Below are 15,886 nucleotides of genomic sequence, written 5' to 3'. Positions count from 1 at the left end.
CATTTGTCCACCAGCCTTCGACATAGAAAATTCTAGAACAAGACTCCTTTTGTGGGTTCTGCTGAGAAGGGGCTCTCCCAACTCAAAGGTGAGGACAGTTTCCAGAGAGTCCTTCCAAAGCAGAGCTGTCTCCACTTCAGGTTTGGGATTGAAGGTATGTGACTCAACGGCCCTGGCCTCCCACCTCCCCAGTGGAACCGGCCATGAGTGCACTGGCCACTTTGGCCCTCCCACCTTCTGTCGGCGCAGAAATCAGAATTCAGATCGCGTCGCCCCGTTTCTTTAGGAATCTGTTAGCGATTGCCGAGGGAAACACTTAGCGTTTTAGGTAAATAAGTAAATAGTAGTTAAGTGCTGTGCACCTCCATTTCCGGCAGTTTAGTGTGGATGGCAAAAACCCCTTATTATCCAAGGAGGAGAAGAGGAATGATGAAGAGTGACAGGCTGCGGGTCTCCGTAGGGGGCCGCGCTCCTCCTGCAGCGGGTGCCCCGATGCGGGGGCCTTGGGATGGGCGTCGGAAGCACGGTCCCCTCCTGTTTTGTTCCTGTTTATGCTAGCCCACTCTCCCTTCCACGCTCCAGCCGGTCTTGTCAGGATCGCTCATTTGGAAGCTTAATCATATCAGCCAGCTTACCGCATTGCATGTGTAATGACTTGTTTACCAGTCTGTGCCGGCTCCCTCTGCCAGACTGGGCTCTCCCTAAGGACAGGGCCGTGTTGTGTTCTTGTCTGCCTCTCGTTCTGCTCCCACACACTGCCTGGCACAGAGCGGGCCCCGCTAATTGCACAGGAACTCTCATCTATTTCACAAAGGTGTCTCGGTCCACCAACTGGTCCCCAAGCTCCTTGAGGAGAGGACTCATGGCATCTTGTGCTTCTCCCCCTCTCAGGGGGCATGACTGCTCATACACAGATGCTGAATTTCATTAAACCATGAGTAAGAGGCGGTTTGGACATCTGGGCCCCGACTCTTTTGGGAAACTGTCTCTCCTCTACTCTTAAAGGCTGTAGCGGAGGTGGGCCCCAACCCGTCCCTCCATACAAGGACAGGGGCCGCTCAAATCCCCAGTGACTGGTTCAGGAGAGACGCCTACCCCCAACCAGGCCACCTGGCTTCAGTCTGGGGACTTGGGTTACGGAAAGGAGTCAAGCATGTTTGGCAGGGCAGGTACTAGAGGAGCCGGTGATGCTGACCCAGAAGAGCAGCCAAGAGGTGGAGAGAAACTGAGTCCGAGTGACATCGCTGGTACCTCTGGATCCAGCCATGCCTGAAGCCCCCTTCTCTGTTCCATGAGATGATGAATGTTTCTGTCTAGGTCAATTTACATTGAGTCTCTTTTCCCGACACCCCAAAGAGTCCTTTCTGATACAGGCAGGCAGAGTTGAAATTTCCACCTCTGGTAGAGCAACTTTTCAGAGCAAGATAAGCAAGGTGTCTGTCTGGGGATAATCACAGCTTGCGAAGAGAACATTGCTATCATATGGGCAGCTGCGGCTCCACGAGGCTTCTCATTTTATTCCGGGAGCCTGGAGTATGGCCCCAAATCCCACACTAAACCAGAAGGGGCTGAGAACGTCATCACTCTGGCTTGTTTATAATGAGGAATGAAGACAACGCTCGGCCTTTGACTAAAGTCTCGCATATTATTGTTTGCTCTGTCGAGCTGCCGGGCGGCCTGAGCTTTCTGGGAGGTAGCTGAGTAACACTCAGTGCTGGGCAGCCTGCAAATCAATTAATCTCTGCTGCAAATTGCTCACCGGGTCTAATGAATTGGCTCGGCACAGAGGAAGTCCTGTGTGGCCTTGTGTCCTCTGCAGTGACGGACCTCTCTCGGAGCAGACTAAGACTTCGTGCCTCGGCCGAGGAACAAATCTATTAATATTTGGAGAGAACATCAGATTGTACCCAGTGGACTTAAAGTTTGGTCAAGAGAAACTCACTTCTCTGTGATTTAAAAGCAAAACAGTCTCCTCAGCCCTCCATGTTTTTTTCCACTGGATAATTAATGCCAGGCTTCCTCATGGTCTGTCTGGGGAATGGACCCCCCAGTGGGATGCAAGGCACGGGTGGAAAGGCCCTCCTGGCCATGGGCATTCGAGATAGCATCTTTTACCCATCTTGCAGATTTTTTTTAAGTTTGGTAAGATCCATGAAAGAAGTACATGCTATTTATGGGAATGTGAAACAGAAAGCAACTTGGAAATATCTAATAAAAATGTGCGATGTAACAAAACTACAATGTGGTATCACCTCACACCGGTCAGAATGGCCATCATCAGAAAGTCTACAAATAATAAGTGCTGGAGAGGGCGTGGAGAAAAGGGAGCCCTCCTGCACTGCTGGTGGGAACGTAAATTGGTGTAGTCACTATGGAAAACACTACGTAGGTTCCTCATAAAACTAAAAATAGAGAGCTACCATATGATCCTGCAATCCCACTCCTGGGCACATATCTGGAGAAAACTCTAATTTGAAGAGATACATGCACCCCAACGTTCACTGCAGCATTATTTACGATAGCCAAGACATGGAAGCAACCTAAATGTCCACTGACAGATGAATGGATAAAGAAGATGGGGTGTACATATACAATGGGATATCACTCAGCCCTAAAAAAGAATGAAATAATGCCATTGGCAGCAACATGGATGGACCTAGAGATTACCATATTAAGTGAAGTAAGATAAAGACAAATATCATATGACATCATTTATATGTGGAATCTAAAAAAAAATGATACAGATGAACTTATTTACAAAACAGAAACAGACTCACAGACATAGAAAACAAACTTATGGTTACCAGAGGGATAAATCAGGAGTTTGGGATTAACATATACCCACTACCATATATAAACTAGATCCATCAACAAGGACCTACTGTATAGCACAGGGAACTCTACTCGATACTCTGTAATAACCTATATGGGAAAAGAATCTGAAAAAGAATAGATGTATGTACACGTATAACTGAATCACTTTGCTGTACACCAGAAACTAACACAACACTGTAAATCAACTATACTCCAATATAACATAACATTTTTTTAAATGTGCAACATAAGAAAGACCCAGTGATTCTTCCTCTTGGGTCTTCCCTAGAGAAGCCCCTGCTTGGGTCAGGGAGTCATGGACAGTGGGTCCAAAGAGCACGATGCCATAGTGAAGCACTGGCAATGATAAACTGTCCATTATTGGGAGAATGACTACCTAAAATTACAGTAGCCCCACGCCGAGAGACTCTGTCCCTACCTACACTGTTGAGATAGGTCTGTATGTACTAGCGGTGTGGGAAGACCACAAAATGCTGTTGAGTTAACCAAAAGCAAGTTGCACGATGAGATGGGCAGTGTGGTACCACTCACGTTAAACACAGACATACACACACACGCGCACACGTGCACAGAAATAACGATCTGGCAGATGCCCTCCTAATTCCAAACTGTAGTTTTATCTGAGAGGGCCGTTGGGAATGGGGGTGGTGGTCAAAGTGAACATGAGCCTTATTACCATATTTTAAGGTGTTAAAAGAAGCATGGTTCGTGATTAGACGCATAACTAAAAACTAATAGTTAACGTTTCTATTCCTCTAGGTGGAGCATCCCTTTTTTCCAAGTTCTTTTTCAATGCAAACCTGCCCAACCTGTTTCAGGAACTTTCTCATCAGTCTCCTAGGTATCCACTCTACCTACCCCGAGCCTCTCTCCCCCCTGCACCTACGTTGGTCTTCCCTCTGCCCTCCTCTCCTGCACCCACATCCACCAATGGCTCCCCACTCTCCTCAGCAGAAGGATGAGCCCACACCAAGGTCTCAGATGTGCCTGGTCCCTCCCGCCTCCTCTCTCTGCATCCTGGGCATTTCCCACCATCCCTCCTTCAGCCACGGAAGCCTCTGGGTCAGCATCTCAGACTCTTTTTTTTTTTTTTTTGCGGTATGCGGGCCTCTCACTGTTGTGGCCTCTCCCGTTGCGGAGCACAGGCTCTGGACGCGCAGGCTCAGTGGCCATGGCTCACGGGCCCAGCCGCTCTGCAGCATGTGGGATCTTCCCGGACCGGGGCACAAACCCCTGTCCCCTGCATCGGCAGGTGGACTCTCAACTACTGCGCCACCAGGGAAGCCCCATCTCAGAGTCTTACAAATGCAGAGTTTGAACCTGCCTAGGAGACCTCTGACACCCCCAAGCTCCCACCCCCATGAGGCAGAAGAGGTTCAGTCTGCAAGCAGGGTCTTTGCAGAATGTTGGTCCATGGCCTCTACAGCCAACTCTGTTGAATGTAGAGTTTAAGTTGATACAGGTAAAGGCCTTACAAGAGTTGAGGAAATCCCAGATAAGACCGTAGAAGCCGGGGGGATCTTACTGACAGAGAAAAGCGGATATGACAGCACAAGAAAGTCCCAGGGAGGGGCTCAGACCCCCAGTGGGCGGTGAGTCACAAGCTTAGTGTTAAATAAAATGGAATCACCCAGTGAGAAAGCTATTCTCCCTACACCCTCTGATTAGGGAAAGAAGAACGTCTCAGCTGCATGCTAATATATCTCTAACACCTCCCTAATGCTTCCAAATCTCTTTTTAAGCAAAGGGAGTGTACCTAGCGCTCTTGGTCTTCTGCCCACAACAGTCTAGCTAGAATTTATTTACCAAGAAAATATTGTTCATAGCATTTTCTTTCTGTAACGTTCTCTTAATGGCATGTGATATTGGCTTTCCATTTTTGGTGTCAATAAACAGTTTTTTTTTTTTTTAATAAATGTATTTATGGTTTTTGTCAGTGAGCTTAAATGGATCACATAAGCAACTAATTGCACAGGTGACATGCAGATGTGACATTTCTGACTGTAGGAAACACCATGGACCCCCAGATTCATCATCTGGGTGGCCCTGGGCAAGTCACTGGATGCCTCTCTGAGTCTCAGTTTCTCCCTCTGCAAAATGAGAATGAGTCACTCATCACAAGTCTGTTGGGGGGATTAGATGTGGGTGCAGCTCCTAAAATGAAAGCGCCCTCTGAGTTTAGTTATTGGGAGATTTTTTCTAAAATCTCACTTTTAAATGTAGCCCCGAATCACACAGTGTTTACTGCCAGAAGCCACGCCAGCTGCAGGAAATTGGAAACCCAGAAACTCGGTGGAGTTCGTATCGTTCAATAAAACATCTCCCTCAATCAATATGACTTCAGATGTGTCATCCGGGCACAGGGCCACGCTGGGCTCCTCTTCAGTGTTCCAATTTTAGTCCGTGTACCGGCAGAAGCAGCACGGCTTCCAATGTGCCCGGCAAAAGCCCGAATAATTAACCTCGACCACATCAGTGTTCTCCATTCAGTTCCACAAAATGCGTTTCTAAGGAAATATTTAGGAGTGCTCTTTATACCACGGAATGTTTTAATGTATCCCAGCACTGGAGGCAATAGAACAGGTCTCAGTTAATGGAGCAGGTCCTTTTAACACAAAGGATTTCAATAATAAAATAAATAAAAGTTGATATGTCATCGGCTAGAGAGAAAGAAATGTGCACAGAAACACAGAAGCAGGGCAAACCTAATTATGAGATTCTTCTCTTGCAGCCCAGGGTCAATAACTGCGATATTAGGAAAAGGGTAATAGGGCTGTGCCTGCTGATGGGTTTTAAGCTCCCAGAGACTAGAATGTCCCACTCGAAATGCAAACAGCTGAATGACGCACTCATCCCCACCGTGCCCCACGTTCTGGAAAGAAAAGTATTCATTTCAGAGCGGTGACCTCATCAGGAGAGATGCATCAGGAATTGTATAACCACAACAAAACAGGATCAGTAGTGGCTTTTGCTCAGGTGGTGTCACCCACTTTGTACGGACGTGTGGGTTTTTCAATTGCTTTTCCTAATGGAAAAATAACACTCAAACGCGAGAACACAAATGCACACGCGCGCGCACAGCACGCACTTGCAAAGCTGCCCTCCTGAGTCCCTAAGACCCTAACTTGGTGAGTAAACAGCGGAGAGATCGTTTTCATAACAAGCTTAGTGGTGAACTTCCCCTTAAGCTACAAAAGATGGTCTTTCTCTGACCGTTAATTACACGGGCGTAATTGCCAAGTGGAGAACGGCCCCCCAATTCTTAAACTGGCACCAGGAAGACAGGTGCTCAGGTAAGATGAGAAACCGCCCCAGCAGGGTCCCATCACACATTTAACTTAAACCCTGACTTCTGAAACTCACTACCTCCTACACAGATCCAACATCCCAGTTAATCCCCCGGCAACAAGCCAGTCCAGTAAGACGTCATCACAGTTTCAGACACTTCATGCTGAAACCAAATCGCATACACCACGCCGCCAAGTGGGGACCTTTGAGAATTCCTCACCAGAAATTGCTGTTTGTTGTCAAAGCAGCCCGGATGGACGGACTGCCTTTTTTCTTTCCTTCCTTTCCCTCAATGGTCCTCAAACATGTTATGCCTGAGAATTTCTGCTCAGAGTTGTAGACACCGTTCATACTCTTATGATGCATTTGTAGAATTTTCAAAGATAATTTTGACTACTGCTGGCTTTGGAAACACATCCCCCACTCAAGATTTGGTCCCACTGTGGTGTAAGAGAGGACCCCAGGTTAAAAGACATCAGAGTGAACACTTGCCGGCTCAAAGCCCCCATCTTTGTCTCGCCAGAGCTCTCACCTGTAAAGTGGAGGTGGCGTTAGATGGTCCTTATGGGTGAAGATGGCGATTCCACAAATTTGAATCTAGCAAGGGGGCAGGGGGAGCTGGAACTATTTTTAGATAAGGAAGTTTCTTTTATGAGGAAAAGAACGATGAAGTTTGCTTTTATGCTGCTTAGCCCACCGCCATCCAAACTCGATACCCACTGGATTCTTCCATTGCTGACACATCCCCAAAACACCATCAGGAACGAAACCTCCAGATTGCATGTCCCTTCCTTCATTCTTAAAGATTTGGGGGCTGGTTTTGAATGTCCTTTCAACTGAAGGTGAGCTTAAAGGAAGCTTAAAATAAGGAGACTCGCTTCTGCTGTTCAGCTCAGCTGGTCACTCAACAAACACTACGGATCTGCTAGGCACCTTGTGCAAAGGAGAAGATGACTTATCAGCCGGGCAAACAGGGTCCTTATTAGCTGAGATCATCGCCACGGATGAAAGACCATGAAAAATGAATTCATTCACAATGGGGACCAAAATTTCACAGTAAACGGTGGAAAATTAAGGACTTGGAGAATTTCTCTTGAAAAACCATGAAACCTAATGTTGTGAAAATAAGCAGATGAACCTACAAAAATGAAAGTAAAACAAACTTCCAGTTTGTGGGTTATAATGACAAGCTATGAGCTAATTGTTAACATCGACAAAGGTTAATCGAACGTTGATGGGGGCAGAGTACATCTTTCCACCAAACTATGGGGTAGAACAAGGGGCTGTTCTTTACTTCCACATTTCCTTTCAGAGCAAGGTTATCGAGAGACACTTTTTCCCATCCCAAAAATATTCTAGACTTTCCTCAATTTTTCTAAGGGCTTCTCTTAAGCCTTTGATGTTCCCGTCACTCTCTGGAATGAGCCTCACCAGTTTTCTCTTATTCGTTACCTGATCCTGCCAATGGGAATGAATCAACCCAATGGCCACTCCCATCAATCTCATTAAATTCGATGTCTCGAGCATGATTTGCGGTTTCACTTGGCAATCGGTTTACACGACATTGTGAAAGCCAATCTGAAGGGCAGGGATGGAAAGTAATGGTTAGGAGAGATGGAGAGAGACAAAGAGAAGGGTTTGAAAGCGGTCTAAATGTATCAGCAGTCAGTTTAGTAGGGACTGTTCTCATTCTGTGACAGTCACTGCCTCCCCAGCCGACCTCCGACTGGGAGGTGAATCCCGTGAAGAACGTCTGGATTACGAGGACTGTCCTCAAGGGGAGGCTTGCTCTCCTGGGGATACTCAACCACTTGATATCTAAGAACCATTTTTTACCAGTCCCTTCAGTGAAGCAGCTCAAGTGTCTGAGATTAGATCCACCTAACTCCACACCTCAGCCCTGATCTGGAAGCGACCCTGGGTGAGGAAGGACTTTCTTTGAAATAGGAACAACCCTGCAGTTCTCAGTCACATTCAGCCTGGGGCGTCTGGTAAGTCAACGATACTTGATGTCTCCAAAGAAACTTCCAGCTCCCTCCTTTGCTGGGAACTTGGACGGGATGGACCACTGAATTTAGGTTTTAAAAAAGTTCACTCAACATCACTAATCATTAGAGAGACACAGATCAAAACTACAATGAGATATCACCTCACACCAGTCAGAATGGCCATCAGCAAAAAGTCTACAATTAATAAATGCTGGAGAGGGTGTGGAGAAAAGGGAACCCTCCTACACTGTTGGTGGGAATGTAAACTGGTGCAGCCACTACAGAGAACAGTATGGAGGTTCCTTAAAAAGCTAAAAATAGAGCTACCATTTGATCCTGCAATCTCACTCCTGGGCATACATCCGGAGAAAACCATGGTTCGAAAGGATACATACACCCCAGTGTTCATCGCTGCACTATTTACAATAGGCAAGACATGGAAGCAACCTGAATGTGGAAGCAACCTAAATGTCCATTGACGGATGGATGGATAAAGAAGATGTGGTGTATATATATTTTATATACATATTGCCCTGTGTATAATGTAAATATGTATAAAAATATACATATTTTATATACATATATATGTGGTGTATATATACAATGGAATACTATTTTTTTACTCAGCCATGCATGCATTCACAAGTATACTCACGTGCACGCACGCGCACGCGCGCGCGCGCGCGCGCACACACACACACACACACACACACACACACACACACACACACACACACACACACACACACACACACACACACACACACACACACACACCCCGTGAGGTCAGCTCCCTCACTGAGCAGCCAGCTCTGATCTCTCCAACCAGGACCTGCCAGGTCAAAGGACACAAGAAATTTGTTTGTAAATGGTGGGCGACCAAGGGCCATCTTTAGGTTCCTTTGAAGTTACAGCACTCTGTCTTCAAACACCCAACACTCTGAGTGCCTGTCACTCTGCTGTGAAACACTGGCTTTGGGAGATGGTGTAAATAAACTTCCCAAGCTCCTTTGATTTCCAGGTGGTATTTATTTTAAGGCACTCTACCACCTGCCCCCAACCCAGTGGTGTCCATAACAGCCCGTCCACTCCGGGCTTGCTGGTTTACCCAACCTGCCATCCCTGTTCCCTCTCTGACACTTCAATAAGGAATGGAGGTGGCGGGGTGATTAATATTCCCCGGGCCAATGCTTAGACCACACCCCACAGGCTCACATCTGTCCTGAGTGGACATTGTGGCAGGAGGGAGCCCTTTGAAAATGGGCACCAGTGACCCAGACCTCTGACTCAACTGGCTGTTCCAATAACAAACATGAAAGTGCAGACATCTGTCACCACCCTGGGCTGCCGCTGCACCATTATTACCTACATGGAGGGAGGGGCACTCGGTTCCCAGGGGGATTCGCATTACATTTGGCCTCTCAATCTTAGCTCCACGTTTATATTTCGCTTCTGCTTTTTTTTCTGTTTGGGGCTGGTTTTATCCCCCATTCACTGGAGCCCACAGTTTGCTCTTAGGATTCTGGTAGGAAAGGCCGATGTTGAGATTAGAAGTGCACAGAAGTGGGATTCTCCCAACGTGGAGGGAGCAAGGCCATTCCCCGAGGCCAAGAGAAGCTTGTAAAGGAAAGACGGTGTGGAGAGGACCATGAAAGATCAGAGGCTTTCCAGCTGGTCTCTCTGCTGGCACTGGGGTCCCCAGGGGTACCATGAGCACACGGCGTACACATGTAAATTAGGAAGAGGCAACAACTTCCACTGGAGGATGTGTGGAAAGGTGTCCCCCACCCCCTTGGGAGAAGGAGGAAGGAGCTCCTTGCTTTGGGTGGACAGCCCCACAGTCAGAGCAAAAGGCTGCACCAACCAGTGGTGGCTGGATTTCAGCCCCTATGGGCACCATCCACACAGCCACACTCAGAGGCCCTGCCCACCCCCTATCCAGCCGGCCACAGGCCTTCTTCCCAAAGAGAAGCGAATAGGGCCCCTTACCCAACACACCTGTCTCACGATCGGAGCTGCCTGTAGCCACTTGGACAAGACTCCCCACAAGTGTGAACACATCCTGCTGGGTGGTGGGCTGGGTGATCCCGTTTTAATGAATACATACTGATTTAAGCTTATAATAGAACTTTCCTGCCAAAACTGTTTGCACACCCTACGAGCACAGATGATGGGCATTACTGTAAATTGAGTGTTCATGGGTGCTGCTGCCTTTTTCACTTAGAAACACAATTTAAGGTCCCTTCTGTCGGTTCCCAGATAGGGGGAAAGTTGTTGAAGTGGTTAGTGGTTGAATCATGCCTCCCCCTCCAAGTCCTAAGCCACAGAACCTGTGACTGTGACCTTACTTGGAAAAAGGTATTTGCACATGAAATGAAGAATCTCAAAATAAGATCATCCTGGATTTAGGGCGAACCCTAAATTCAACGGCAAGTGTCCTTATAAGAGAAACACAGAGGGAGATTTGACCCACAGGAACACAGGGGAGAAGCCCTGTGAAGATGAAGACAGAGATTGGAGGGATGCGGCCACAAGCCAAGGACGCCTGGAGTCCCCAGAAGCTGAGAGGCAGGGAAGGATCCTCCCCTGGAGGCTTCGGAGAGACAGCGAGACTCCTGGCCTCCAGAACTGGGAGAGAATACACCTTGGACCAAGTTTGTGGCGATTTCTTTGGCTGCCATAGGCAATTTTCTTCCCCAGTCCAGAAAGCCTCTGTTCTATTCTCCCTACACCTGAATTTCCAGAAGAAGCCGTGTCTCTCCCGAGAAAACTCCCCCTTTGGGCTCTTCCTCCAACCCTGACCTTGTCCTCTGCTAAACAAGAGGCACACTGGTTACCACGCGCTCCACACTCACTTGGCACTCAGCACACGCCAGGTCTTAATGCACATATGCTTATTATGCTCAGGAGATAATTACTATCAACATTTATCACCTGCCTTGGGGTTTGCAAATTCCCTGCCACACACGAGCTCGCTCTATCCTCACACTGAGCCATTGGGTGGGCAAGACCTCCATCAACGGCCTCGCTGCACAGACATAAGATTCCCAGGAGGGAGCTCACTGACCCGCCAGTGTCATTCCCCATGTGATTTGAGCAAAGGATGGACAGGAAGCCTGTCTGTCTGTCTTCACCCTGAACCACATTTATCCGGAGCAGGGACTGTCGTCTTTTCCCTTCAGTTTCTAGCACGGAGCTTAGCAATGGAAACATGGAAGCTGATGGGAGTTTCCAGGAGCAGCTTGATTCAGCTCTATTTATGGTGCTGGGAAGAGAGCTGGTGGGAAAGCACTGCCATTAGGGACAAGTGACAGAGTTCTGGTGGGTTCTGGTGGGTTCTGCTGTGGAGGTGGTATCGCCCATGAACACCCCAATGGGCAGTTCTATTGGCTGTATCTATCTGACCAGGAGGAAAGCAGTGGAGTTCAAGGTGATTGAGCCACAGAAAATGAAGAAAGGGCAAAGCCGGGTGCCCTGATTGCACTTTTGTCTACACCCACTCAGCCTCCCCCCATGAGGTCTTAACCCTTGACGTTCCATAAAAAGACCATGCTTTTGCCTTCCACAACTGGCCAACCAGTTGAGCAAATACCTACCTTGATTTAAACTCTCACTGAGAAAAAGACTAATCCTCTTCCTTGCCTGCCTACCAGAGAGGGCGTCGGGGTTGGAGGTGGGGGGTCGAGGGGCAGCATGGAAGCACCATCTGCCCGCAGGGGGCGCTGGAGCCACACAGAGGGAGAGGGGGAGGGGCCCCAGCCAACTGTCTCCGGGGACCAAAACCGCAGCCAGCAGGCAGAGCCCAGGGTCAGCCCTTGAGCCAAACAAACAGCAATCAGCCACAAAAGGGTGGTAATTCAGTCACCACTGGCCAGATGGGACCAGCCACCTTCTCAAATATGGTCTCCATCTTCCCCAGTCAACACATTGCCAGCAAGGCTAAGGCTGGGCTCATGACTGCCAGGCAGATGGGAGGAAGGGAGGGAAATTGTGGGCCAGAGAAGTTACGCGATTTGCCCTCGTTGCCCAGTGATGCACCTTAAAATAGCCCTTTTCCAGGAAGCAGCCTCCATTAGTTCATCCTTTGTTTGTTTCCGAGAATGATGGAGAGGGCCCCGCTTACCACCTCCCGTGGAAGCATGTTCCCTGCAGCTCTCACATCGTAACTCCTCCCTATTCTTCTATCTCACATTCATTCAAAAGCCCATCCACTGACCCATTTTAGCCTCACAATGGCCCTGCGGAAAGAACCCAGTGAACTTCCTCTTTAATGATGGGGAAAAGTAGAGGCACCCAGAGTTCCCATTCAGGTTTTCCAGGTCCTGGAGGGAACCTGTACTTGGACAGGGCTGAGCATCCGTGGCCACTACTTGAGGACGTTTGTTGTCTTCTCAGTACTGGATTCTCCATATCCTCCCCCAGGACCCTCTCCCCTAGCTTAGGGTCTCGACTGTCCCACGTCACCCCCCATGCATCCAGCTTCCTGCTGGACTTCAGGCTCCGGACAGCAAGGATGGCTGCTCTGCTCATTTCATAGCCCAGCAGCCTGGTGCCCGGTTTGGATGCACCTCCAAGGAGAGCCTTACCTGCCGTTTCGGAAGAAGCCTGCCCGCAGGTCCTGCGTGGGGCCGGCCCCTCGGATGGGGGTGAACGGCCGTCTTTTCTCAGCACCCAGTGTGGCTTCCTCAGTCTGCTGGCTCTCAGCTGGAAACGACTTTGCAAGAAATTCCCTTTGTACCTGGGGGACGAGAAGCACATGTGCAGTGATCAGCCTTGAGAGGGTGTCCGGGAGCTCACAGGCACAAAAATCCAAGACAGGATATGCCCAGAGGATAAAATCCAGGTCCGTGTGGGAAGCCTGGGAGAACACAGGGACGTGAGGTCCAGGCAGCTCATCAGCTGTCAGGAACCCCTTTTCCCTCCAATCCTCATTCTCCCGCCAGGACGTGGGGATGAAAACAGGACGCAACTCAGGCGGCCATTGTAGGGATGAAATGAGATAGTGCCTAGAAAATGCTTCCCACACCACTTAGCACACAACAAGCACTTAATAAAGGTCAGTTGCTGTAATTAAATACTGAATTATATGGTCTTGACTACTTACTAGTTAACAGGCTGTCCAGTAGAACTTTCCACAGTGATGGGCGTCTTCTATAACCTGCATGGACCAATACGGTGGCCACTAACCACAGGCAGCTCTAGAGTGAGTGAAATGTAGTTCATGTGTCCGAGGAACTGAGCTTTACATTCAATTTCATTTTAATGAGTTTAAAGAGCCACTGATGGCTAATGCCTACCGTTATTGGACAGGTCAGGCCCAAAGCATCTCCTCTGAAAAAACGGGCATCACACATGCTACCCCTAGAGAAGCTCTTCCAGATCATCTGGTCTATGTAAAATAGAAAGCTAGTGGGAAGCAGCCGCATAGCACAGGGAGACCAGCTCCGGGCTTGTGACCACCTACAGGGGTGGGATAGGGAGGGTGGGACGGAGGGAGACGCAAGAGGGAGGGGAGATGGGGACATATGTATACGTACAGCTGATTCACTTTGTTGTACAGCAGAAACTAACACACCATCGTAAAGCAATTATACTCCAATAAAGATGTTAAATAAATAAAAGGTGAAATAAACATTCAAAAAAAAATAATAATCTCTAAAACAGAGCCTTCACATCCCAGGGGTGAGGGCACCACAAGGGTAGAGAAAGAAAATAGTGAGCTTCTCAGCATCACTATTAGAGAAATGCTAATCAAAACTACAATGTGAGACTTCCGGGAGGATGGCGGAAGGGTAAAACGCGGGGATCACCTTTCTCCCCACAGATACACCAGAAATACATCTACACGTGGAACAACTCCTACAGAACACCTACCGAACGCCGGCAGAAGACCTCAGACCTCCCAAAAGGCAAGAAACCCCCCCACGTACTTGGATAGGGAAAAAGAGAAAAGAATAAACAGAGGGGAAAGCTTCGGAGCCGCGGAGGAGGGCACAGCCACAGGGGTGCGGAGGGAAAAGCGGGGAGATTACCGCACAGAGGATCGGTGCCGACCGGCACTCACCAGGACGAGAGGCTTGTCTGCTCCCGCGCCGGGGCGGCCGGGGCTGGGAGCTGAGGCTCGGGCTTCGGTGGGAGCGCAGGGAGAGGACTGGGGTTGGCGGCGTGAACATAGCCTGCAGGGGGTTAGTACGCCGCGGCTGGCCGGGAGGGAGTCCGGGAAAAGTCTGGAGCTGCCGAAGAGGCAAGAGACTTTTTCTTGCCTCTTTGTTTCCTGGTGCGCGAGGAGAGGGGATTAAGAGCGCCGCTTAAAGGAGCTCCAGAGATGGGCGCGAGCCGCGGCTAACAGCACAGACCCCAGAGACGGGCGGGAGACGCTAAGGCTGCTGCTGCCGCCACCAAGAAGCCTGTGTGCGAGCACAGGTCACTGTCCACACCCCCCTTCCGGGGAGCCTGTGCAGCCCGCTACTGCCAGGGTCCCGGGATCCAGGAACAACTTCCCCAGCTACGCACGGCGCCCCCTCAGGCTGGTGCAACGTCACGCCGGCCTCTGCCGCCGCAGGCCCGCCCCGCCTCCGTGCCCCTCCCTCCCCCGGCCTGAGTGAGCCAGAGCCCCCGAATCAGCGGCTCCTTTAACCTCGTCCTGTCTGAGCGAAGAACAGACGCCCTCCAGCGACCTACACGCACAGGCGGGGCCCAATCCAAAGCTGAGCCCCGGGAGCTGTGAGAACAAAGAAGAGAAAGGGAAATCCCTCCCAGCAGCCTCAGGAGCAGCGGATTAAAGCTCCACAATCAACTTGAAGTACCTGCAGCTGTGGAACACCTGAATAGACAACGGATCATCCCAAATTAAGGAGGTGGACTTTGGAGCAAGATTTATGATTTTTTCCCCTTTTCCTCTTTTTGTGAGTCTGTATGTGTGTGCTTCTGTGTGAGATTTTGTCTGTATAGCTTTGCTTCCACCATTTGTCCTATGGTTCTATTCGTCCGTTTTTTTTTTCTCTTAATAATTATTTTTTATTTTAATAACTTTATTATATTTTATCTTATTTTATTTTACTTTATCTTCTTTCTTTCTCTTTTTCCTTCCTTCCTTCCCTCCTTCCTTTCTTTCTACTTCTAATAATTGTTTCTTTCTACTTTTTTTCCCTTTTCTTCTGAGCCGTGTGGATGAAAGGCTCTTGGTGCTGCAGCCAGGAGTCAGTGCTGTGCCTCTGAGGTGAGAGAGCCAACTTCAGGACACTGTTCCACAAGAGACCTCCCAGCTCCACATATCAAACGGTGAAAATCTCCCAGAGATCTCCATCTCAACACCAGCACCCAGCTTCACTCAACGACCAGCAAGCTACAGTGCTGGACATCCTATGCCAAACAACTAGCAAGACAGGAACACAACCCCAACCATTAGCAGAGAGGCTGCCCCAAATCATAATAAGTCCACAGACACCCCAAAACACACCACCAGACGTGGACCTGCCCACCAGAAAGACAAGATCCAGCCTCATCCACCAGAGCACAGGCACTAGTCTCCTCCACCAGGAAGCCTACACAACCCACTGAACCAACTTTAGCCACTGGGGACAGACACCAAAAACAACGGGAACTACGAACCTGCAGCCTGCAAAAAGGAGACCCCAAACACAGTAAGATAAGCAAAATGAGAAGACAGAAAAACACACAGCAGATGAAGGAGCAAGATAAAAACCCACCAGACCTAACAAATGAAGAGGAAATAGGCAGGCTACCTGAAAAAGAATTCAGAATAATGATAGTAA

The 15,886-nt window shown here is 49.0% G+C and overlaps 1 protein-coding gene across 1 annotated transcript in view; it reads right to left on the bottom strand.

Moving 5' to 3' along the window:
* Positions 1 to 15,886, bottom strand: part of ZNF831 (zinc finger protein 831) — a gene marked incomplete at both ends in the record, with an annotated part of 77,525 nt that overhangs the window by 35,708 nt on the left and 25,931 nt on the right. Inside the window, one exon of the mRNA XM_082670755.1 lies at positions 12,698 to 12,849. Coding sequence (XP_082526881.1) covers positions 12,698 to 12,849 — 152 coding nt within the window. The remainder of the gene's footprint in view (positions 1 to 12,697; positions 12,850 to 15,886) is intronic.

The sequence above is a fragment of the Grampus griseus genome (genome assembly GCF_964374135.1).
Source record: "Grampus griseus genome assembly, chromosome: 14".
Classification (NCBI taxonomy): Eukaryota; Metazoa; Chordata; class Mammalia; order Artiodactyla; family Delphinidae; genus Grampus; species Grampus griseus.
Note: the sequence above shows the minus strand (reverse complement) of the source record. Positions and strands in the feature narration are given on the sequence as shown.